The 25,982-nt window shown below is 43.8% G+C and overlaps 1 protein-coding gene across 3 annotated transcripts in view; it reads left to right on the forward strand.

The window, feature by feature from the left end:
* The window catches only part of unm_sa1614 (un-named sa1614), a 195,971-nt gene that overhangs the window by 60,995 nt on the left and 108,994 nt on the right, over positions 1-25,982 (forward strand). For all 3 annotated transcript variants that reach the window (XM_078236888.1, XM_078236889.1, XM_078236890.1), the window contains exons 2-3: positions 6,005-6,077; positions 7,935-8,080. In XM_078236888.1, coding sequence (XP_078093014.1) covers positions 6,005-6,077; positions 7,935-8,080 — 219 coding nt within the window. The remainder of the gene's footprint in view (positions 1-6,004; positions 6,078-7,934; positions 8,081-25,982) is intronic.

A 25,982-nucleotide genomic window follows, 5' to 3' on the forward strand; every position in this document is an offset into this window, starting at 1 on the left:
AAAAAATTCAATTAGGCTCATAAGGCATGATCTGCCTTGGACAAAGCCGTGCTGGCTATTTCTGATCATACTATTCCTCTCCAGATGTTAATAAATCCTGCCTCTCAGGATCTTCTCCATCAACCTACCAACCACTGAGGTTAGACTCACCGGTCTGTAATTTCCTGGGCTATCTCTTCTCCCTTTCTTAAATAACGGAACCACACCCACAATCCTCCAATCCGCCGGAACCTCTCCCGTCTCCATTGATGACACCAGTGCAAAGCATGTTCGGAATAACGTGGCGTACAAATGTCAGGACTCACCTGAATAATGTCCGAGGCTGCCTCCAGAGTTTGGAATGGAGGTCGCCAGTAACCCTGGACCCCGGAGCACCACAGTAGTGGGTAAGGGAGCATCTACAGGTAGATCTTCCAGATTCAGTGTCTTCAAAGAGGTTAATCTTCCAGCCTCAGAATATTCCTGGAGATCTATCTTGTTTCTCAGGAGATCCATCTTCTGGCCTCAGAGTGCTGCCGGAGAACCATCTTCATTTTTAGGAGGTCAATCTTTCTTCAGTAGTGAGTCAGTGATGTTGGGTGCTTTTTCAATATGGCATCCAGATGAGACAGTGTGCTACACACCATCAATCCTGCCCTGCCACAGAATATGGTGCAAAACACGAGTTGCATAATTAACCGCTGTTTCCCAATGGCCTCTGCAGCAGGAAACACTCCACGTTCCCACCCCACCACAGGACTTAGACCCAGGTGAAAGAATTTCACCCTGTGCAGTACCACAAGTTACTCACAATAACGAGTAATGGTAGAAGAATCAATCCAGTCAGGTCTCTCAGGTCCAAGCAGGTTTATTGTACAATGCTTCCTCCGAGCCTACGAGAGGCTCCAACCTCTAATTGTTCCAGCTGTCTATTTATAGTACAATCAATGTCATATTTAACCAGCAATTCTCTTAACAAGGTAATTGCCACACACTATGATTAATAGTGTATTGACACCACATCACAGGAAGAATGTTGAAGCAATGGAGGTTCTTGACGCATGGGACCGATTTTGGGGAAAGTGGGACCTGTACAAACTGGACGGGCAGCACCTAGGCAGAGCTAGAACCAATGTCCTTGTGGGGGTAGATGAAGTGCAAGGTCTTGGTGTACAAGTATACAGGTCCCTAAAGGCAGCAGTTCAAGTCGACAAGGTTGTAAAGAAAGCATATGGAATGCTCTCCTATATTTAAAAGTAAGGATATAATGTTGGAATTGTATAAAACACTGGTGAGGCCACAACTGGAGCAATGTGTGCAGTTCTGGTCACCATATTACAGGAAGGACGTAATTGCTCAGGGGAGAGTACAGATGACATTTACAAGGATGTTGCCCAGGGCTAGAAAGGTGTAGCTACAAGAAGAGATTGGATACGTTGGGGTTATTTTCCTTGGAACAAAGAAGGCTGAGAGGTGACTTGATTGAGGAGTACAAAATTATGAGGGGACGAGATAGAGTGGACAGGATAAAATTGTTTCCTTTGGCGAAGAATTCTAAAACCAGGGGACATAGATTCAAGATAAGTGCAGAAGATGTAGAGCGGACATGTAGAAAATCTTTTTTACGCAGAGGGTGATGGGCGTCTGGAATTCACTGCCCAAGTTCTCTGGTAAGGATGTAAATGGAAAGTGGGAGGCCTTCAAAGGAGAAATTTTGAGAGTGCAGAGTTTGTATGTTCCTGTCAGGATTAAAGGCAAAGTAAATAGGAATAAGGAACCTTGGTTCGCGAGGGAGATTGTAACACTGATTAAGAGGAAGAGAGTTGTATGAAATGTACAGGCAGCAAGGAACAGATCAGATGCTCAAGGAGTATAAAAAGTGCAAGAAGCTACTTAAGAGGGAAATCAGGAGGGCTAAAAGAAGACATGAGGTTGCTTTGGCAGACAGAGTGAAGGAAAATCCAAAGAGCTTCTATAGGTATGTTAGGAGCAAAAGGATAGTCAGGGATAAAATTGGTCCTCCTGAAGACCAGAGTGGTAGACTGTGTATGGAACCAAAAGAGATGGGGGAGATACTAAATGGTTTTTTTGCATCCGTATTTACTGAGGAAACGGGCATGGAGTCTACGGAAATAGGGCAAACAGGTAGGGAGGTCATGGAACCGTTACAGATTAAAGGGGAGGAGGTGCTTGCTGTCTTGAGGCAAATCAGAGTGGATAAATCCCCAGGACCGGACAGGGTATTCCCACGGACCTTGAGGGAAGCTAGTGTTGAACTTGCAGGGCCCCTGGCAGACATATTTAAAATAACGGGGGAGGTGCCGGATGATTGAAGGGTGGCTCATGTTGTTCCGTTGTTTAAAAAAGGTTCCAAAAGAAATCCGGGAAATTATAGGCCAGTAAGTTTGACGTCGGTGGTGGGCAAGTTATTGGAAGGTGTGATACGGGATAGGATCTACAAATATTTGGATAGACAGGGACTTATTAGGGAGAGTCAACATGGCTTTGTGCGTGGTAGGTCATGTTTGACCAATCTATTAGAGTTGTTCGAGGAGGTTACCAGGAAAGTGGATGAAGGGAAGGTGGTGGATGTTGTCTACCTGGATTTCAGCAAGGCCTTTGACAAGGTCCCTCATGGGAGGTTAGTTAGGAAGGTTCAGTCGCTGGGTATACATGGGGAGGTAGTAAATTGGATTAGACACTGGCTCAATGGAAGAAGCCAGAGAGTGGTTGTGGAGGATTGCTTCTCTGAGTGGAGGCCTGTGACTAGTGGTGTGCCGCAGGGATCGGTGTTGGGTCCATTGTTGTTTGTCATCTATATCAATGATCTGGATGATAATGTGGTAAATTGGATCAGCAATTTGCTGATGATACAAAGATTGGAGGTGTAGTGGACAGTGAGGAAGGTTTTCAAAGCTTGCAGAGGGATTTGGACCAACTAGAAAAATGGGCTGAAAAATGGCAAATGGAATTTAACGCAGACAAGTGTGAGATATTGCACTTTGGAAGGACAAACCAAAGTAGAACGTACAGGGTAAATGGTAGGACTCTGAAGAGTGCAGTTGAACAGAGGGATCTGGGAATACAGGTACAGAATTCCCTAAAAGTGACATCACAGGTGGATAGGCCTTTGGTACATTGGCCTTTATAAATCGGAGTATCGAGTATAAAAGTTGGAGTGTTATGGTAAGGTTATATAAGGCATTGGTGAGGCCGAATTTAGAGTATTGTGTACAGTTTTGGTCACCAAGTTACAGGAAGGATGTAAATAAGGTTGAAAGAGTGCAGAGAAGGTTCACAAGGATGTTGCTGGGACTTGAGAAGCTGAGTTACAGAGAGAGATTGAATAGGTTGGGACTTTATTCCCTGGAGCGTAGAAGAATGAGGGGAGATTTGATAGAGGTGTATAAGATTTTGATGGGTATAGATAGAGTGAATGCAAGCAGGCTTTTTCCACTGAGGCTAGGGGAGGAAAAAACCAGAGGGCATGGGTTAAGGGTGAAAGGAGAAAAGTTTAAAGGGAATATTAGGGGGGGCTTCTTCACACAGACAGTGGTGGGAGTGTGGAATGAGCTGCCGGATAAAGTGGTAAATGCACTGTTAATATTTAAGAAAAACTTGGACGGGTTCATGGATGAGAGGGGTGTGGAGGGATATGGTCCAAGTGCAGGTCAGTGGGACCAGGCAAAAAATGGTTCGGCACAGACAAGAAGGGCCAAAAGGCCTGTTTCTGAGCTGTAATTTTCTATGGTTCTATGGTTCTAAGTTAGTGGTGGAGGCAGGAATTCTAAACTGTTCTGAAAAGTACCTGGATTTGCAACTTAAGTGCTGTAAACTATAGGGTTCTGGGCCGAGTGCAGGAAAGTGGGATTAGAAAGGGCAGCTGAATGTCCTTGGGCTGGCATGGATGTGCTGGGTTGAATGGCCTCCTCTGTGCTGTAAGTTTTCTAAGGTTCTATGATTACAAGCCAGATTCACAAGGATGCTGCCCCTATAATGAGGCAATATAAATATGAAAAAAATTGAAAATTGGGTTCTGTTTTATCTTAAAACAGAGGAGAATAGATGGTGATTTGCTAGAAGTATTTAAAATTATGAAGGGATGGGACAGAATAAACAGGAAGCAACTGTTTCCAGTATTTGAGAGGTCTACATTATCAAATGTAAATAATTTAAGATAGAGAGTAGGAGATACTTTTAAAATGGAAGGTTATGAGGTTGTGGAATATGCTTGTGGAGTTAGTGATTGAAGCAGAGAGCATGTTAATATTTAAGAATAGATTATGTAAGCGGTTTGATTGAAAAGGCAATAACGAGATACAGGAACAGTCAGAGTAGATGCAATTAAGAAAACTGCTCATGTATAAGATAAACACGAACGCGGACTTAATAAGCTAAACACTCTGTTTCTCATAGAATCACTACAGTGCAGAAGAGACCATTCGAGTCTGCACCAACTCTCTGACAGAGTATCTTACCCAGGCCCTCTCCCCCATCCCATCCTCATTACCCAATACATTTCCTATGACTAATCCATCTGACCTACACAACTTTGGACTCTGGGAGAAAACTGGAGCATCCAGAGGAAACTCATGCAGATACAGGGAGAACGTGCAAACTCCACACAGACAGTCACCCAAGGCCAGAATTGAAACCGGGTCCCTGGAACTGTGAGGAAACAGTGCTAACCACTGTGCCACCATACCACACTGTTGTAATTTCTATGGAATTCCATATATTTTTGACCCTATATCCTCTCCATCGTCAAGACTGCCTTCGTAATATCTCTCAGAAACCCTTAAAATTTTGATTTGATTTATTATTGTCACATGTATTAACATGCAGTGAAAAGTATTGTTTCATGCGCGCTATACAGACAAAACATACCGTTCATAGAGAAGGAAACGAGAGAGTTCAGAATGTACTGTTACAGTCATAGCTAGGGTGTAGAGAAAGATCAACTTAATGCAAGTCCATTCAAAAGTCTGACAGCAACAGGGAAGAAGCTATTCTTGAGTCGGTTGATACGTGACCTCAGACTTTTGTATCTTTTTCCCGAAGGAAGAAGGTGGAAGAGAGAATGTCCGGGGTGCGTGGGGTCCTTAATTATGCTGGCTGCTTTGCCGAGGCAGCGGGAAGTGTAGACAGAGTCAATGGATGGGAGGCTGGTTTGCGTGATGGATTGGGCTCCATTCATGACCTTTTGTAGTTCCTTGCGGTCTTGGGCAGAGCAGAAGCTATACCAAGCTGTGATACAAGAATGCTTTCTATGGTGCATCTGTAAAAGTTGGAGAGAGTCATAGCTGACATGCCAAATTTCCTTAGTGTCCTGAGAAAGTAGAGGCGTTGGTGGGCTTTCTTAACTATAGTGCCGGCATGGGGTGACCAGAACAGGTTGTTGATGATCTGGACACCTAAAAACTTGACGTTTTCAAGCCTTTCTACTTCGTCCCCATTGATGTAGACAGGGGCATGTTCTCCTTTACGCTTTTGGTTTTTATTGCTTTTACTTTAAATTGCTTTTATTGTCTCTACATTCAACTGTTCTGTCAGTCACCCATCTTTCACTCTCCGTAAACTGAAAATAATGCTGAACGATGCTTTCTTATATCTGAAGTCACACTGGCTCATTCACCCATCAACAGGGTTCGCTGTCCTATAGCCTTCTGTATACCAACCAATTTTAATATTCTCATCCTTGTGTTAAAATCCCTCCACGTCCTTTAACCTTCCGAATCTCTGGAACCTCCCCTTGCTATTTCCTGGGTCCTTTGCCACATCCCAACTGACTTACAATAAGTGTATGGCAACAGGTCAGGGGACATTTCTCCTGTTATCTGAGTCATACAGAATATAACAAGTTTTCAAATGATTTTGCAAACTGCTCAAGCTTTGTTTATGATCACTGTTTTAGGTACTACGTAACACATTATCCATGTTGGAACAATGAAAAATAATAAATGTTGAAAGAACCATTTTTATTCTTGCCCTTATGTTTTCTCCTTGTTTTATTTTCTTTCTTAAGGCTTTGGACAAAGACAGGTCTGTACTCCAGAAAATGAAGAAAGCAGTGAAAGCGAGACATACCTCAGGTCAAGGTAAGGATTGAGAAGTGGAAATGCTTTAGCACTCCTTTAATCAAAAATTACTGCAATAATAATAAAAACGCTTTCAAGGATTTTTTTGTTACATGGAGAATACAGAAATCTAGGTATTATTATTTCACAGTTATGTCATCAGGATGTACAGTGTCCCTCACTTATGTGGCTTTACAACCACCACCTCAACCTGATGACCCTTACTAAAAACTGTTTGTGGAATCCATATTATGCTTTTGTTTCTGCTTCTTCTTAATGGCACATATTAATGTAGGCACGAATATCCAAGATATTCCATGTAACTGGTGTATGATTATGTGCACATTAGATTGTGCTATAATTCTGATAAACCACAATTGTTTACTCGGAAGTAACATCATGGGAATGTCACGTCAACATTCCTAATTATTAGATTACAATTTGAATTAGTCACCATAACTAAAATAAGCTATTTTGGTCTGTTTAGGCAAATTTAATGTCACTCGACATATGACTTTTGAAGAGAAAATTGTCTCTGAATTATTTTTTCAAGACCCACTAAGATGGGCTTTATAGCCACTCCTGTTACCCCAAAAAACATTATACAAAAGGAATGTCAGCAGCTTGATTATATCCTGCAGTTTATTGCATATTAGTAATGAAAGCAGATGTCAAGTGGTTTATCAGAAAAAAAATCAAGCTGGAGCATGATATTGTCCTGCTTCCTGCTTCCACAATGCTATCCTTAAAATGACAGACCTGTCAACGTAAACTGATGAACATTGTGATCTGTGCCAAAGCTTTGTCGCAGATGTAGCAACTGCTGTAATAAATTGAAGCTGATGATTCATCCCAGTAGTTTTCTTTCAATTAGGCATTAAACTGATTTTAGTATTAGAAACCAAATTGTGAAGGAATGCTTCTTTTAATTGGCTTGAGCTATTAAAGCAATTTTAGTGCTTAAAAGCCTAATTATAAAGGAATGTTCTTTTAAAGATTTTGGGTTTATATTGTAAATCTTCCCCATGTTCTGCTTTCCCTGAAGTTGCTGTGAATGGCACATATTCAAACCATCTGTGTCATTATGAGTTAATTAACATTTAATGAGTCTGCAGTGATGCACAAGGTTCAAAATTATTGGAAGTGCACCAAAAGTGTTCTTGCATGTTTATAATGCAAAAAAATATAACTGAGTAGTACTTCATAGTTCCTGTGAATTGCGGGGCATTCTTGAGACATTGCAGAGGCAATTTTATGCTACAGAGAACCTGTGTTATAAACTATTTACAAGATCCTGCATTTGTGAGCTGCAGCATGGTAACGCCAAACATCTGCTGAAACCACAAAGCAATTAATCATCACTGGTACCACTATATTTTATGGGTATGATTGACAGATAAAATGGTTCTATAACTCTTTAATTTAAAACTCTGACGTTGAGTTGAAGCAACAAAAAAAACACAGCCTATTCATTATCACTGCTCATTTTAACATATGATTTCTGATAGTTTTCCCCATTTCACACAAGTAAAAGGAGTACTCTTACATATTTTGCTTGAAGTGCACAGAAACGGTAGGTATTTCTCATGAATGCCCAGTTCTGGTAACTGGAGCTATCTTTTATCCATTGCATGCTGTCCAGCAGAACTTGACAGCACACCTGAGGGCACAACATTTTGAGTGAAAAGTGGTGAGTTAAACTTTTAAAAAATAAACAATGGATATTTTAATAGTTACAACTGGAAGACAAGAGATTCAGCGATCACTGAAAGTTGCTGCAGTAAGCTAGTCTTTCTTGGCTTTACTATATTCAGAGTAGTTTATAAAAGTAAGTTGTTTTTATCTGAAAATAACTTGTTTTCCTACTTACTTTTGCAGATGACATCTCCCTTCAGGAAACATTCATCAATGAGCTGGAAAAACTTGTAGCTAATTTCCAAAGCAATGAAGAGTTAGTACTGGCTGAAGCTTTCAGTAAATTTACAGAGTCTTCCAAAGAGTTGCTGACACCAATGAAAAACCTGGTAAGGCCTGCAAAGTTTCTGGAAAGATAAGATCTGAAAAAGTCACTGAACCTAAATTAAGCCAATGTAATTTCTATTAAAGGATGTTTTTCATTGGATACAATTGATGGAATAACCTTTTCAAAAGCTTAGTTTCGGAACACCATACTCCTAACTACTGGGTCGTCTAGAACAGGGCACATAGAGTCATAGAGGTTTACAGCATGGAAACAGGCCCTTCGGCCCAACTTGTCCATGCCGCCCTTTTTTTCTTTTAAAACCCCTAAGCTAATCCCAATTGCCCGCATTTGGCCCATATCCCTCTATACCCATCGTACCCATGTAACTATCTAAATGCTTTTTAAAAGATAAAATTGTACCCGCCTCTACTACTACCTCTGGCAGCTTGTTCCAGACACTCACCACCCTCTGTGTGAAAAAATTGCCCCTCTGGACACTTTTGTATCTCTCCCTTCTCACTTTAAACCTATGCCCTCTAGTTTTAGACTCCCCTACCTTTGGGAAAAGATATTGACTATCTACCTTGTCTGTGCCCCTCATAGATCACACAATGAGAACTACAGTCATGTTGCTTTTGCAGAGCCTCTACATTTTTTTGTAAACTTAAAATAAAATATTTTAAATTAGTAGAAAACAAAATAAACCGAATTTGTGAATTGTTCAGGGTACTTCATCAACAGATGCACAATTTTTCATCTGCCTACCAATACCTAGTAGAAATACTAAACAGATTTATTGATTTGATTTATTATTGTCACATGTATTAACATACAGAGAAAAGTATTGTTTCTTGCGCGCAATACAGACAAAGCATACCGTTCTTGGAGAAGGAAATGAGAGAAAGATAGAATTAGAAGGTATGCTGGGCACAGCTTGCAAGAAATCGCCATGCTCCAGCGCCATCTTGGATAGGGCATTTATTTAGGGATTTATTTTAAGATGTTGATGGTTAACGCGTCAACTTGTTAATAATTCAAATTAAGTGATATTGGGGACAACAACAACAGCTTTATATAACACCTTAATTTAATAATGGAAGATAAGCGCAGATATGTCAGAGGGTTGTGGAGCCTGAGGAGATTACAGAGATATTGAGGGGTGAGGCCATGGACAGATTTGAAACAAGATTGAGAATTTTAAAATTGAACTTCTGCTGGAATGGGAGCCAATGTAGGTGAGCCAGCACATGACTGTTTACTTCATGGCCAGAATTGTACATTGCTTGGTCGGGCACGTACCTGACTTGGAAGTGTGTGAAATTGTGTGAGAAGACATTGGGAGCATGTGCTGATGTTGTCACACACTTGAGTAATATTTTTGTGGACGGGCACTTGTGAGAGTGTGATTATTAGAGCCTGCTATTTAGCCCATTAAGAGGCCAATGGAATGCATGGCCCATCTACTTTTATGGTTGGCAGGTGGGCCAATTGGCCAAGCAGCCTTTACATTTTAGCTTCAACTTTGATCTGGGGTTAGATGTAATGTCAAGGCTGAAATAAAGTTCTCTGGAGGCTGAAGCTTGTGTTCGAATGTGCTGCCTGGACACTATTTGCATACTTTTTCCATTGCTATTTATTTTTCACAGGTCTGCAGCTCCCTGAAACAGCTCCGCAGTGGCTGTCTCCCTGAGGGAGCACAATAAAAGTGCCAGCCCGCATGCACCCTTCGCTCTGCACCTGTCCTTCCCCCTCTTCTCAGCAGCGCTCAGCCTTTCACAGAGCGTGTTTCATGCTGGATGGCCAAGCAGTGTGAAATTGTACTCTGGGGCTAACCACAGCCAAGAATGCATTTCAGGCTCGCTGAGTGCGTGCACTCAACGGGTAAAATTTCAGGCCCATTTCTCCTGGTCTTCCACCAATCTTGTGTTGATGTTACAAAAGAATGGGCAGCTCCTGTCATACAGAAGCCATTGACAGAAAGATATCTGTTTTCTTCAATTCATCACTTTTAGTGAAAAGTGCATTCTTAACTCTAAACATTAGGGAAGAATAACAATTTATAATTGATTAAATACAAAATGTTAGCTATTATTACGACTTACGACTGTTACCTATGCGTTTTTGCTAGTGAACCAATTTGAATTAGTAATTTTGCCGCAGATGATGATCAATATTTGCTTTTCAATATTTCAAGAAAGATTATTCAAATGACAGCTCACCAAGGCACTGTGCATTACAGCAGCATCATATAACCTCCAATGCAAAAGCCCCATGCAATTAATTGATGATTCTACTGTTCAGTGGCAATGGCAATGTAGTTTTTATTAATGATGCAACTATGCTAAAGTACCAGTCTGCCTGAGCCTCAGATTACTGTGAAAGAATGTACCATGTCAACAAGAGAATCATGCATTTGCGTGGACAGCACGCCTTCATTTCAAGAGACAGTCTTTATGGAAGTCTCTAAGAGTAAGAACCAAAACAAGTTAACACATCAATTCACAATACTGTGAGGCTGTTTTGGCTAGAACTTCATTTATTTGGGACGTGAAGTTTTAAATGAGTTTCATTGTTCCTACTTCAGTACATCCATAAGAGTATAAAAAAGCCACTTGTAATAAAGGATTAATGGGCCTTAATTCTCTGGCTGTTCACTCTGGTGGGATGTTCTGATCCCACTGATGCTGCACCCACGCCACCGGGAAATTCCTTTGACCGGAAGACCCTGCCACCGGTCAGCAGCGCATCGTCTCCCACCCCTGAGAAAAACATGGCTGGGAAGCCAGAAAATCTCCCCATGAGCTTTAGATTTAAAATTCCTTTTTGGTGTCAGACTGGGTGTATTAATGTCTTCTGAATTTATGGTTTGAATTTCAGAACAGTGTTTGTATTCTGGCATCTCACACTATTACATTGTTAAAAATGGCTCTCTTATCCTGAGAGCAGAATTATAGATCCACATTTTAGTGGGTCAGCAGTTCTGTCATCAGAATAAAGGAGCAGCTTTAGTGATGTAAACATAAGAGTGTCAGTGCAAAAATATAGTTCTTCCATGATTAGACTTAGAAAACAGAACTAGCCGTTCTCCTAAGCCACGCAGTTCCAGAATAGCTACAATGCTGGCATCTACCCAACAATGTGGAAAATCGCACAGGTATGTCCTGTCCACAAAAAGGACAAATGCAATCCGGCTAATTATCACTCATAAGCCTTCTCTATCATCAGCAGAGTGATGGGGTGGGTCAGTGAATATCAAGTGGCATTTACACAGCAATAACCTGCTCACTGATGTTCAGCTTGTGTTTCCTCCAGGACCACTCAGCCCATGACTTAATTGCAATTTTGATCCAATCATGGATAAAAGAGCTGAACTCCAAAGATGAGTTGGGAGTGACTGCCCTGGACATCAAAGTAGCATTTGACCAAGTGTGTATCAAGGAGCCTTGGCAAAATTGAAGCTGATGTGTGTTAGGGGGCGCTCCTTGCTGTTTGGAGTCATACCTAGAAAAGGGAAGATGATCGTGACTCTCAAGGGCAGTTAGTGATGGGCAGCAAATGTTGGTCTTGCTAGCAACACTCATATCCCATGATAGAATTTTTTAAAAATCCTTATAGGTTTAGAAACAGGGGATTTTTCTTCACAGAAAAATAGGAAATCTGCAATACCACAGTGCTTTGAAAGATAAAGGTCAAACCATTTCTTGAAACAAGTATGTATTTTTAAATGCTCAGATGATGCTTGTGAATGTCTTTTGGCAAAATGTAAAAAAAAGTTCTCTTTTTGATTATAACATTTGTTCTGCTTCACCCGGTTCACGCTCTAAATTCTAAGCTATTGCTTTGTCAGATGTGATTTTCCTCTTTGTTTACTGTCTCTTAACATTTGTTGTTTATCACAGTAGTGTATAAGCCTTGATTTCAATCTGGCATTCCTTCCTCTAACATACAGAATGAGCACAGATTAAATGGAGATATTTCATTCAGGATTTCAAATGTTGGACATTGCAGATTCTAATTACGCTGATTTATTTTGGCAATCTGTCTCCATAGGAACCACAACAGACAGTGGAAATTTCATATTGTGCAATTAAATGCCTAGTCCACATGTGCTGCCCCTAATGGGACACAATGAAATTGGACAGTTAGCAGTGTAGTGTATAGTAAACCTCAGGCACTTCACTTAGTAGCTACAAAATGTTTTTGCAGTGTAAAGATAATGGGGAAGAAAGATAGAAGGCAGTAGTAGAGTGAGGTAGAGGAGGATATTTTAACCAGCAGAACGGGATGCATGGGTGACCTGACATGTTCAGTTTGGCCAGAATCATAGAGTCATAGGGCCCGATTCTCCCAAAAAGATTCTAAGTGTTGAATTGGTGGGGAAAATGGCGTAATTCACGATTGTTTCTTCAGTGGAAGTTCAGACTCGAATCTCCCACATTGCATTGCAGAGGTCGCAATCATGAATATCATTAAAAGCTCGTGGGGGTGGGCCTATTCACGCCAGAGTCCGACAGTTTCAGAACTCTGCACATGCGCAGTGGCCCCGAACTGTCATACTGCAGGTTGCTGGCCAGCCCGGGACCCCAGCACTGCTGCCCCTTGCGACACCTCTATGGCCTGATTGCGGCTCGCACGAGCATTCCCGGGCCAGTCCCGACCTCCCCCCCCCCTCTCCGTCCTGTCCCGGAGCACCACAATCTGCCCAGTGGGCAGTGCCAGGGTGCCCCCGGGCATGGGCACTTTGCCCCTTGGGCAGTGCCGGGGGCACAGGCTGGCACTGCCAGGGTGCCCATGCCCAGGGGGCACCTTGGCACTGCCCACTGGGCAGATTGTGGTGCTCTGGGACAGGACGGGCGTTTGCCCCCCCCTTCACTCCAGCAGGGCCTCCTGCAAATGGGGAGCTATTGTAAACCCTGCCGCAGTGAATTACTCAGAGAATTCAGTCCCAGTCCCAATAATTATGTTTAAAATAGATTAAAAATAGATTTAAATCACTTACCTTATCTTCCCGCTGGTTTTCAGCGCGGTCCCAATTGCGCCTGCTCTCCAGCTGTGGGAGATGCACGTGCGTCGGGAACGCATGCTCAAATCCTGCAAAATGGCCAACATGCGCACCTCCCAACCCGACGCGCCAAAAAAGTGCATGTCGGGATTGGTGAATCAGGCCCATAGATTCATATAGTGCAGAAAAGGCCCGACAGCCTATCGAGTCTGCACAGACAATATCTATCACTAAAGGCGCGCTATTCCCATTTTCCTGCACTTGTCCCATGTCCTTGAATGTTATGATATTTCAATTGAAGTTGAAAAGAAAGCAAGGCCCAGGTATTGGATTTCATTTTAACATTTGAAATCAGTCTGCTGCTTGATGTCAGCAAGAAAGAACAAAGCTGGGAGTAGTAGCAATTGGTGTAGAAGCTGGCCAAGGATCCCAAGGAAATGGTCCCCACATTGTAGTTTAAAAAGATGCTAGTGCAGTGAGACTGGGGCAGCGGAAACCCAAAAGTTCTTTCTGGGATTGAAGGGCCATTCTGTTCCTCATAGCCCATAGGGAAGTCTTTCCAACAATAAATTTTATTATGTACCTTGACCTTTTCTGACCACTATGTCATGCTCCTTAGCAGGTTTTACATTGGTTATCCAGAAAATTCTACTCCAACGGCTCTCCACTGTCAACTTGGCTTTATGAGACTACACTTCCCTGGTTTCAATTGTATCTGTCTTGGTGTGGCCAGAGAATCACCTGCAATGGTTTCTCTTCTCCCACCCAGTTACCTCTGCTATTCCCCAAGGATCTGTCCTTTGGCCTTCCTTTTTCTTATCTACACTCTTCCCCTCAGCAACATCATCCAAAATCATGGCATCAGTTTCACTATGTCGTTTGATGATACTCAGCTCTACCTCTCTTCCCATGTCCCTTGACTTCCCTCTCTCGCTAAATGTCTGACTGCTTTTTTGACAACTATTAATGGATGTGAAGAAATTTCTCTTATTAAGTATTGGGAAGTCAGAAGTCATTGCTTATGGTCTACATCATAAACTCCATTCCCTTTCCACCAACTCCCTGGCAATTGTCTTGACGAGATAGTTTGTAACCCTGATGTTAAAATTGACCCTGAGTCCGACTACACATTCACACAATCACTAATACCAATAATATTCAGCTTCATAATACCATCGGACTTCAACCTTGCCTCAACTTATCTGTTACTGATACCCTCATCAATGCCTTTGTTACCTCTAAACTTGAATATTTCAAGATACTTCTAGTCAGTTCCCCATGCTCTAACCTCTGCAAATTGAAAACATTCAGTACTCCGCTGCTCATGTCCTAAACGACACAAAGTGCCAGTCATCCAATTCCGCGATGCTCATTATGGTGTCTCTACAGCACATGGACTGCAACAATTCAAGAAGGCAGCTTATCATCACCTTCTCAAGGGCAATTAGTGATGTGAAATAAACGCTGGTCTAGCCAGCGACACCTGTATCCCATGAAAGAATAGATTTAAAAAATACCAATCTACATTGTCTCTCATCTAAGCGACGCCTCAATTTTGAAGTTACTTTTCTTGTTTTCAGGATCCTTCAGGGGGAGGGGGAACAGTCACAAGTAGTGGTACACATCGGTACCAACGACATAGGTAAGAGAAGGGATGGGGATTTAAAACAGGAATTTAGGGAGCTAGGGTGGAAGCTGAGAGCCAAGACAAACCATGTTGTCATCTCTGGTTTGTTGCCAGTGCCACGTGCTAGCGAGTTGAGGAACAGGGAGAGAGTGCAGATAAACACGTGGCTGCAGGGATGGTATAGGAGGGAGGGTTTCAGTTTCATGGATAATTGGAGCACATTCTGGGGGAGGTGGGACCTGTACAAACAGAACGATTTGCACCTGAACCAGAGAGGCACCAGTATCCTGGGAGGGAAATTTTCTACGGCTCTTCGGGGGGGGTTTAAACTAATTTGTCAGGGGGATGGGAAAAGGAGCTGTAGTCCTGTGGCCAGTGGTGAGTGTAATGAGGTACTGAGGAGGGTATCAAGGTCGCTGGAGTGTACCGGCAGACAGGAAGTTGGGTTGAAGTGTGTCTACTTCAATGCAAGGAGCATCCGGAATAAGGTAGGTGAACTTGGAGCGTGGATTGGTACTTGGGACTACGATGTTGTGGCCATTACGGAGACATGGTTAGAACAGGGACTGGAATGGTTGTTGGATGTTCCGGGGTATAGATGTTTCAGTAAGAGTAGGGAAGGTGGTAAAAGAGGTGGAGGAGTAGCATTGTTAATCAAGGATAGTTTAACGGCTGCAGAAAAGCAGTTCGAGGGGGATCTGCCTACTGAGGTAATATGGGCTAAAGTTAGAAATAAGAAAGGAACGGTCATGTTGTTAGGAGTTTTCTATAGGCCCCCAAATAGTAATAGAGATGTGGAGGAAGAAATTGCAAAGCAGATTATGGATAGGTGTGGAATCTCAATTACAAGGGAGGAAGTGTTAGGTTTTTTAGGAAACATTAAGACAGACAAATCCCCAGGGCCAGATGGCATCTACCCTAGACTCCTCAGGGAGGCAAGAGGTGAAATTGCTGGGCCTCTAACAGAAATCTTTGTCTCTTCACTGGACACAGGTGAGGTCCCAGAGGATTGGAGGATAGCAAATGTGGTCCCGTTATTTAAGAAGGGTAGCAAGGATAACCCGGGTAATTATAGGCCGGTGAGCTTGACGTCTGTGGTAGGGAAATTGTTGGAGAAGATTCTTAGAGATAGGATATATGCGCATTTAGAACTGAATGATCTCATTAGCGATAGACAGCATGGTTTTGTACGAGGGAGGTCATGCCTCACAAATTTGGTTGAGTTTTTTGAGGAGGTGACAAAAACGATTGACGTGGGAAGGGCCATGGATGTCGTCTGTATGGACTTTAGTAAAGCGTTTGACAAGGTCCCTCATGGCAGGCTGGTGCAAAAGGTTAAATCTCACGGGATAAAAGGTGAGTTAGCTAGATGGGTGGAGAACTGGCTTTGCCATAGAAGACAGAGGGTAACAGTGGAGGGGTCTTTTTCCAGTTGGAGGTCTGTGACTAGTGGTGTTTCGCAGAGCTCTGTACTGGGACCTCTGCTGTTTGTGATATATATAAATGATTTGGAGGAAGATGTAGCTGGTGTGATCAGTAAGTTTGCGGACGACACAAAGATTGCTGGAGTTGCGGATAGTGATGAACATTGTCAGAGAATACAGCAGGATATAGATAGGCTGGAACATTGGGCGGAGAAATGGCAGATGGAATTTAATCCAGATAAATGCGAAGTGATGCATTTCGGTAGATCTAATGTAAGGGGGAGCTATACAATAAATGGCAGAACCATCAGGAGTATAGTCACACAGAGGGACCTGGGTGTACAAGTCCACAGATCCTTAAAGGTGGCAGCTCAGGTGGAGAGGGTGGTCAAGAAGGCATATGGCATGCTTGCCTTTATTGGACAGGGCATAGAATATAAAAGTTGGCATACGATGTTGCAGCTGTATAGAACGTTGGTTAGGCCACATTTGGAATACTGCGTCCAGTTCTGGTCGCCACACTACCAGAAGAACGTGGAGGCTTTGGAGAGAATACAGAAAAGGTTTACCAGTATGTTGCCAGATTTGGAGGGTCTTAGCTATGAGGAGAAATTGGGTAAACTGGGGTTGTTCTCCCTGGAAAGACGGAGGATGAGGGGCGACCTAATAGAGGTGTATAAAATTATGAAGGGCATAGATAGGGTGAACAGTGGGAAGCTTTTTCCCAGGTCGGAGGTGACGAACACAAGGGGTCACGGGTTCAAGGTGAGGAGGGCAAGGTTCAACACAGATGTCAGGGGGACGTATTTTACACAGAGGGTGGTGGGGGCCTGGAATGCACTGTCAAGCAAGGTGATTGAGGCGGACATGCTGGGATCGTTTAAGATTTATCTAGATAGCCACATGAACAGACTGGGAATAGAGGGATACAAATGAATGGTCTAGTTGGGCACATGAGCGGCGCAGGCTTGGAGGGCCGAAGGGCCTGTTCCTGTGCAGTATTGTTCTTTGTTCTTTGTCACAGGGTAGTTGTCATGGGTGACTTTAACTTTCCAAATATTGATTGGAACCTTTATAGGTCGAATAGTTTGGATGGGGCAGTTTTTGTACAGTGTGTGCAGGAGGGTTTCCTGACACAATATGTGGATAGGCCGACAAGAGGTGGGGCCATATTGGACTTGGTACTGAGTAATGAACCGGGCCAAGTGTTAGATTTGTTTGTGGGAGAGCACTTTGGAAATAGTGACCACAATTCGGTGTCCTTCATTATTGCAATGGAGAGGGATAGGGCCTTACGGCAGGGCAAGGTTTATAATTGGGGGAGGGGTAATTATGATGCGATTAGGCAGAAATTAGGGAGCATAATATGGGAACAGAAACTGTCAGGGAAAGGCACAAGTGAAAAGTGGAGCTTGTTCAAGGAACAAATACTGAGTGTCCTTGATAGGTATGTCACTATCAGGCAGGGAGGAAATGGCCGAGTGAGGGAACCATGGTTCACAAAAGAGGTTGAATGTCTTGTCAAGAGGAAAAAGGAAGCATATGTGAGGATGAGAAAACAAGGTTCAGTTGGGTCGCTTGAGGGGTACAAGGTAGCAAGGAATGAGCTAAAAAAAAAGGGCTTAGGAGAGCTAGGAGGGGGCATGAGAAGTCCTTGGCGGGTCGGATTAGGGAAAACCCCAAGGCTTTTTACTCTTATGTGAGAAATAAAAGAATGACCAGGGTGACGTTAGGGCCGGTCAAGGACAGTAGTGGGAACTTGTGCATGGAATCAGAAGAGATCGGAGAGGCGATGAATGAATACTTTTCTTCAGTGTTCACCAAGGAGAGGGGGCATGTTTTTGAGGATGAGTGTGAGACACAGGCTGATAGGCTGGAGGCGGTAGATGTTCTGAGGGAAGATGTATTAGCAATTTTGAAAAACCTGAGGGTCGATAAGTCCCCTGGGCCAGATGGGATATACCCTAGGATTCTTTGGGAGGCAAGGGATGAGATTGCAGAGCCTTTAGCTTTGATCTTTGGGTCCTCACTGTCCACGGGGATAGTGCCAGAGGACTGGAGAGTGGCGAGTGTTGTTCCTCTGTTCAAGAAAGGAAATAGGAATGACCCTGGCAATTATAGGCCGGTTAGTCTTACTTCGTTGGTCGGTAAGTTAATGGAAAAGGTCCTGAGGGATAGGATTTATGACCATTTGGAAAGATGCAGCTTAATCCAGGATAGTCAACACGGATTCGTGAAGGGGAAGTCTTGCCTCACAAATTTGCTTGAATTCTTTGAGGAGGTAACTAAGTGTGTAGATGAAGGTAGAGCAGTTGATGTCGTATACATGGATTTTAGTAAGGCGTTTGACAAGGTCGGCTCATGAAGAAAGTAAGGAGGTGTGGGATAGAGGGAAATTTGGCCGATTGGATAAGTAACTGGCTATTTCATAGAAGTGGAGATGCCGGCGTTGGACTGGGGTAAACACAGTAAGAAGTCTAACAACACCAGGTTAAAGTCCAACAGGTTTATTTGGTAGCAAAAGTTAGAACTCCCACCCACCTGACGAAGGAACAGCCTGTTCCGAAAGCTAGTGGCTTTTGCTACCAAATAAACCTGTTGGACTTTAACCTGGTGTTGTTAGACTTCTTACTGTATCTCATAGAAGACAGAGGGTGGTGGTGGATGGAAATTTTTCAGACTGGAGACCAGTTACCAGCGGTGTACCACAGAGATCAGTGCTGGTCCTCTGCTATTTGTGATTTTTATCAATGACTTGGAGGAGGGGGCTGAAGGGTGGGTCAGTAAACTTGCTGATGACACCAAGATTGGTGGAGTAGTGGATGAGGTGGAGGGCTGCTGTAGGCTGCAAAGAGACGTTGATAGGATGCAGAGCAGGGCCGAAAAATGGCAGATGGAGTTTAACCCTGATAAGTGCGAGGTGATTCATTTTGGGAGGACAAATTTGAATGCGATTACAGGGTCAACGGCAGGGTTCTGAGGAATGTGGAGGAACAGAGAGATCTTGGGGTTCATATCCACAGGTCTCTGAAGATTGCCACTCAAGTGGACAGAGCCGTGAAAAAGGCCTATAGTGTGTTAGCGGTTATTAACAGGGGGTTTGAGTTTAAGAGCCGTGGGGTTATGCTGCAACTGTACAGGACCTTGGTGAGACCACATTTGGAATATTGTGTGCAGTTCTGGTCACCTCACTATAAGAAGGATGTGGAAGCATTGGAAAGAGTGCAAAGGAGATTTACCAGGATGCTGCCTGGTTTGGAGGGTAGGTCTTATGAGGAAAGGTTGAGGGAGCTAGGGCTTTTCTCTTTAGAGCGGAGGAGGATGAGAGGCGACTTAATAGAGGTTTATAAGATGATGAGGGAGATAGATAGAGTGGACGTTCAGAGACTATTTCCTCGGGTGGATGTAGCTGTTACTAGGGGGCATAACTATAAAGTTCATGGTGGGAGATATAAGAGGGATGTCCGAGGTAGGTTCTTTACTCAGAGAATGGTTGGGATGTGGAATGGACTGCCTGCTGTGATAGTGGAGTCGGACACTTTAGGAACTTTCAAGCGGTTATTGGATAGGCACATGGAGCACACCAGAATGATAGGGAATGGGATAGCTTGATCTTGGTTTCGGACAAAGCTCGGCACAACATCGAGGGCCGAAGGGCCTGTACTGTGCTGTACTGTTCTATGTTCTATGTTCTAAATCATGGCCTTAGCCCTCCCCATGTCTATAATCTCCTTCAGCCCTCCTGCAAGACCTGTGCACTGCAAATTCTAGTCACTTGAAATATTCCCAGTTTTAGCCACTGCAGTGTGGGTGGCTGTACCTTCAGGAGCTTTCCGCATAAGCTCTGGAATACCCTCTCTAGATCTGTCCACCTCTCTTGGCCTCTTTTTTTTTCTTTTAGTTGCTCCTTGGCCAGACGATTAAAAGCTTGGCCAAATATCTCCTAATATGGCCCAGTGTTAAACTTTGTTCCATAATTTTCCTCTGATATGCCTTGGAACGTATTATTGCGTTAAAGGTATATAAATGAAAGTCGCTGCTGTTGTTGCAAAGGTCATCTCTTTTACATCCACCAGAGAACGTAGATGACATTTTGGTTTAACATTGTACCTTTAATATTGCAGTACTTCCTCAGTAGTGCTTTGGAGTATCAGTTTATATTCTGGACTCAAGACTGGGGTGATACTTGAACCCACATCCTTGTTGCTCAGAGGTGTGAATGACACCCATATGCAGTGAGTTTGCAGTATCAATCAGGGTGTTAAAGAGATGAAAATTTTATTTTCATAGGACTAAATCAATGTGTGCTGTTTACCAGCACTACTTAGCAATCAATTATTTTGGCACTGGACAAAGTTCTGGGGCTGGATATATATTTTCTAACTTATCTGCGCAATGGTGCATGTTCAGGCAAGAGAGAAAAACAATCTAATTTGCATGATGGCACTTCGTCTCAGGATCACTCCAGACATTTCTTGAGTAAGGAGACTACTGAACCTGTGACATAATAAACTCGTTCAATTGATGCAAATCAGGTTCACGCTCAGATTGCATCATTGGAGAGGACCCGGGAACATCGCGCTCGAAAATATGGCCGTCTCAAATCTCGTTATGACCTTTTTGTGAGATTTAGCGGGTTTTGCGGACAGGGCAAACAGTCCCTAAAATCGTGGCCACAGATAAATTAAAATGACCCTTGTGAATTGTAATAAAAAATGGCTTTGCACCAAAAGTTTAACACTCTTTGATTGAAACAGCAGGATGTTATAAGTAGTTAAACTTTCAGTTTATGAGACTGGAAAAGGATTAGTTTCAATCGAGGGAAACGTAATTAAGGTGAAAATGGACAGCTGTTGAACAGAGGTTGGGTGGGAGAGGAAATGGGGAAGAAAGCAATGTTTGTGGCTAGACACTGTTGGAATGGATGTTTAAATCTGCCATTTCAGCTTTCAAGCTATATGAAACTGTCAAGGCCTTGAAGCTATGGACCTTTACTGTATCTTCAAAGCTTCCCACTGCCATCACTACAAAATACAAAAACTGATGATAAGAATGGAGGGTACTTTAAATATATATATTTTGGGCTAAAAAAAGTATGAAGATAGAACACTAAGGCCAGGATTCTCCCAAAAACGCGGCACGGGTAGCACAGTGGTTAGCACTGCTGCTTCACAGCTCCAGGGACCTGGGTTCGATTCCCGGGTTAGGTCACTGTCTGTGTGGAGTTTGCACATTCTCCTCGTGTCTGCGTGGGTTTCCTCCGGGTGCTCCGGTTTCCTCCCACATTCCAAAGATGTGCGGGTTAGGCTGATTGGCCATGCTTAAATTGCCCCTTAGTGTCCTGAGATGTGTAGGTTAGAGGGATTAGTGGGTAAAATATGTAGGGATATTGGGGTAGGGCCTGGGTGGGATTGTGGTCGGTGCAGGACTCGATGGGCTGAATGGCCTCTTTCTGAACTGTAGGGTTTCTATTTTTAAAAAAGTTCTAATGCCGAATTTGCGTAAAAATGGGAGTAAATCCCGCTGGTTTTTTTTCATGGAATTTTCAGAATGAATCTCCCACAGTCTGTGCAATGCAGAGTGCCTCAGAGAGCTTCACGCTGAAAATCCGGGGGCAGGGCCTATTCACGCCCAAGAGGCCGGCAGCAGAATGCTGAGCGGGCCACTGCATATGTGCCGATCTGTCATAGCAGAGATTGGTGCATGCACAGTAGCCCTGCACAGCTGGTCTCCCGATCACTGGCAGCGATTGAGCTGGCCAGCATAGCAGCCCCGCATTGCTGCCCCTCCAACCCCTCCTATCCCCCAATCGCTGGCCTTCCGGACGTCTCCGGTCAGCCCCGACCCCTCCGGTAGTCCCAACCCAGCCCTGATGGCCAACCCCCCCCCCGCCCGTCCTGAACTCTCCAACTTCCCACCCTGCCAGGCTGGCAATGCCCTTACCAACGACCTTACCATCGACCTCCTGGATGGAGGAGAGTGGAGTGGAGGCTAGCAGGCCTGGAGACTTCAGTCCCGGGCCCGCTAATGAAATTCAAATGCTGATCTTAATATTTAAATCAGCTCTGCACCGATTTCCGGTGTGGAGCTGACAATGCCGGAAATCCAGGCTCCAGACACACACGGAGGCCGTGGCTCCCAGCGGGGAGCCTTCTAAACAGCCTCTTCTGATGTCTCCCGGCCCAGTTCAATGCTAGAGCAGCACAGCGAACTACGAGAATCACCCCCTATATGTTTTGCCAGAGATGCCAGGGAAAGGTGAATCCATATATGTGGCAGTATGCAACAGTTGGCTTCTAGGTTTCAATTTGACACACTATCTAATTTGTAACCAACTTCTTGAAAAACTTAATTCCACAAATTAGGGAATGCCTTCTCTTGGAGGCCAAATCAAATCCACCATATTCGATTTGGACAGATTACTCATAAAAGCATCCTCAAACTCAGCAGCAGACACTGCTTGCCCAGCTAGCTCAGGTGCAAGGTTTACAGACAAAGAGAATTCAACAGGCCCATCAACACTTGTCCCATCGTGGTCAGATGCCTTCAAAAATGTGTCCAAATAATGGAGGAAGCCATAGATTCGCAACACTTTGGCCAGCTCAATGGAAGAAGTGGAACGAATTCTAAAATGAACCATTTTGCAAAGATGTCAAAGGAGAAGAGTTCTTTGGTTCAGCATATGGAAGAATCTGTTCCCAGGAATGAAATATGGCATGTGTATATCATCACAGATGGTAAAAACCAGCTCATTTTTAAGATTGCCCGAGATCACAGGCATCTCCATGTTGTTTCTCGTCAATGTTGGTGTGAAGTATCTATATTCAGCAACAAACTCTGCCATCATTATTTTCACAACATTCTCTCACTCCTGCGATGGATACTGAAAGCTTATGGTATCTCAGTTATTCTGGTTTTGGGAACGATCACAGTTGCAGTATGCTACAAAATCCTGAAGCTGGACAAGTTCATGTTCTACGTAGCCAAAGACAAGACCTTTCGGATAAGCTTGGCTTCAGACTTGAAGTCTCCACTGGAATACATGTTCATGTGATCAATGGCACTGACTATGCACAATGGTATCCTTCCTTATTCTCAAGATGCTAACAATTCTTGCGCTAATTCTGCCAGTTTTGCAAAATTTGAGACAAATTTGCAATCCCTGTTGAAGTGTCACAGGAGCTGACACGACTTGAAGCAAATGGTAAAGTTGAGCGAATTAACTCCTCCACATGGATATTGAATCTAACCATTTCACAACTCAAAAAATGTGAACTAATGCTATGCAGACTCTTATGGCCTTCAACAAAGCAATCATTCCAGAAAGATGTCTACTTCCAGTCTTCACAAAGCATGACACGCCACTAGTGAAGCCAAGGTGGTACCTTACATCTTTTGTTACTCCCCAAGGTATGTTTCAGTATAGCAGAATGCATTGTGGATGAGGTTCAGCACGCAGCACATTCATAGTGCATTCTGCTCGAGTGTGCATTCACTCGACTTGCACACACAATTCACAGCAAGAACAAATTCACATTCACAGCATCTGAGATTGACTTACTTGGGTGCAGAGTGACTGAAACTCGAGTAAAACCAATACACGATAACGTCCATTCATATATCTCGCTTCTGACCCTGTCCAACCAGAGTTGGTATTGATCCTTGGTACTACCAACCTTGATCACAAATTTGTTCTCAAGTATGCAGAGATCACAGAGCTTTTTTGAAAGCAGCTGTGGAAAGATGCATAATGAGATGGACAATCGCACAGCAAACCTCATTTAACACGTTAAAGGCTAAGATGATGGGCGGAATTCTCCCAAAAAAATTCCAAGTGTCGAATTTGCGTGAAAACTGAAATAATTCACACTTTTTTTCAGTGGGAGTTCAGAGAAGAATCTCCTACACTCTGTGCACTGCAGAGGCCACCAGCGTATCATTAAATTTCAGGGTGCGGGACTATTCCCACTGAAATCAGCACACCGAGCGGGCCACTGTGCATGCGCCGATCTGTCAGTGCCGAGATCGGCGTATGCGCAGTGGCCCCCCACTGCTGGCCTCCCGATTGCTGGCCAGCAACCCCCCCTCCCCCCGCAGCCCGTTCGCTGACCCCCTGACTATTCCAGGGCCCAGCCATAATCCCCACCCTGCCCCCCCCTCCCCCACTGATATCCCTCTCCCCTCCCGATAGTAACCCCCACCCCAGCAGACTGACTGCCCCTCCCCCAGCCCGACCTGATCACTGGTCTCCCTCCTTCTCCCACCGTTCCTGACTCCAGAGTGGTAGTGGGACCCCCAACCCCCACTGATTGCCCCCTAGGCCCCTTGGCACTGCCTCAAGCCTGATGGGCAGTGCCAAGCTGCCTCGGGCATTGGCACTTTCTCCTTGGGCAGTGCCAGTGGGTACAGACTGCACTGCCAGGGTGCTAATGACCGGGGGCACCCCCCCACCCCCCCGCTGCCCGACCCTCTGGGGGGGTCCCGATTGCCCCCCCTTCACTCTAGCGGGATTGGGCCGTTAGTTCCCTGTTTGTGGGGAGCTAGTGTAATCCCTGCTGCAATGAACCACTCTGGCAGGGGGGCGGAGGGATGCTAGCGAGCCCGGAGACTTCAGTCCCGGGCCCGCTAATCTCATTTATATTTAAATGACCATTTAAATGCGCGGAGCAGACACTGCCGTAAATCCGGTGCTGTAGACACTAGCAAATGCAGGTGCAAACCCCGCGAATCGCCCGCCATGGGATTTTCCCAGCCTGCTACGCTAAAAGATTAGCGCAGCAGGATGAGAAAATTGCCCCCAGCATCTCTATCAGTCCTCATGTTTTAACTCACATGTGGAAATGTATGTCACAACAGATGCATCAGGAGATACAATTGGAGCTCTACTTTAACAGGAAGTGAATGACCAACCGTGCACGTGTCATATTCATTGTAAACTGAATGTAAATACTCTGCTGTAGTGCAGGATGCAGTAACCTGCATCTACGCATGTGAACATTGGCACATGTATCTCTGTGATAGATAGTTCACTCTCTACATTGATCACTATGCATTTGACTACATTGTTAGCCACATCAGGATCTTCTACGCATCTATAGAGGGTCAGGTTGTCTTCATCAGTACAACTTTGAGGTTGAATATCTCACAGGCTTATGCAACCAAGTAGCTGACATGATGTCTTACGATTATCATAGACAGCATTAGCAATAAAGTGATTTTCCATATTGCAGGCTACGTGACGGCAAGTCTTTGTTACATAAGAGGCACTATTGGTGACAGACAGTGCAATGCAATAAGTAAGCCTGTACCTAAAAACTAAGTAGCCTCCCGATTTAGAGGAAAAACTGATGTTATAATAGAGTATGTAATGCGCGTGCACTGTTTAATAGCACACGGAGTTCGAGCAGTTATCCAGGAAGTACTTTGTATCTTGCCCATGAAGGATATCTGGATGCTGTTCGGGTTAATCAACAAACCATTGAAGCAGTTAGATGGCCAGTGATAGATTACTGTTTAGAAGAGTTAATTAGAAATTGTGTAGCTTGTATACTGAGGTGAAAAATCTGTTAAACTGTGTCCCACAACTTAACTGACCACAGGGCCAACAAAATCATGGCAACAACTCTCAGTAAATACCTCTTTAGAAAAGCGCTGCTGTTCACAATCTACATTGTTATGAAGATGTGTTATATAAAATATTAATTTATAATGTCACTAGCTGGACACATATTACTTTATAATGTCATTGGATGGACATATATATTGAACATTTTTGAAAATAACTATTTTGTTAAGCAAAGGACACTGGTCTACAGCAGCAACTATGTTACTGTTATGTCAATCAGAAATTAAAAGAAATCCAAAAACTGTATATATCAAAACATTATTTTTTTTGCTATTTTTAAATGGA

The sequence above is a fragment of the Mustelus asterias genome, chromosome 20, assembly GCF_964213995.1.
Source record: "Mustelus asterias chromosome 20, sMusAst1.hap1.1, whole genome shotgun sequence".
Taxonomy (NCBI): domain Eukaryota; kingdom Metazoa; phylum Chordata; class Chondrichthyes; order Carcharhiniformes; family Triakidae; genus Mustelus; species Mustelus asterias.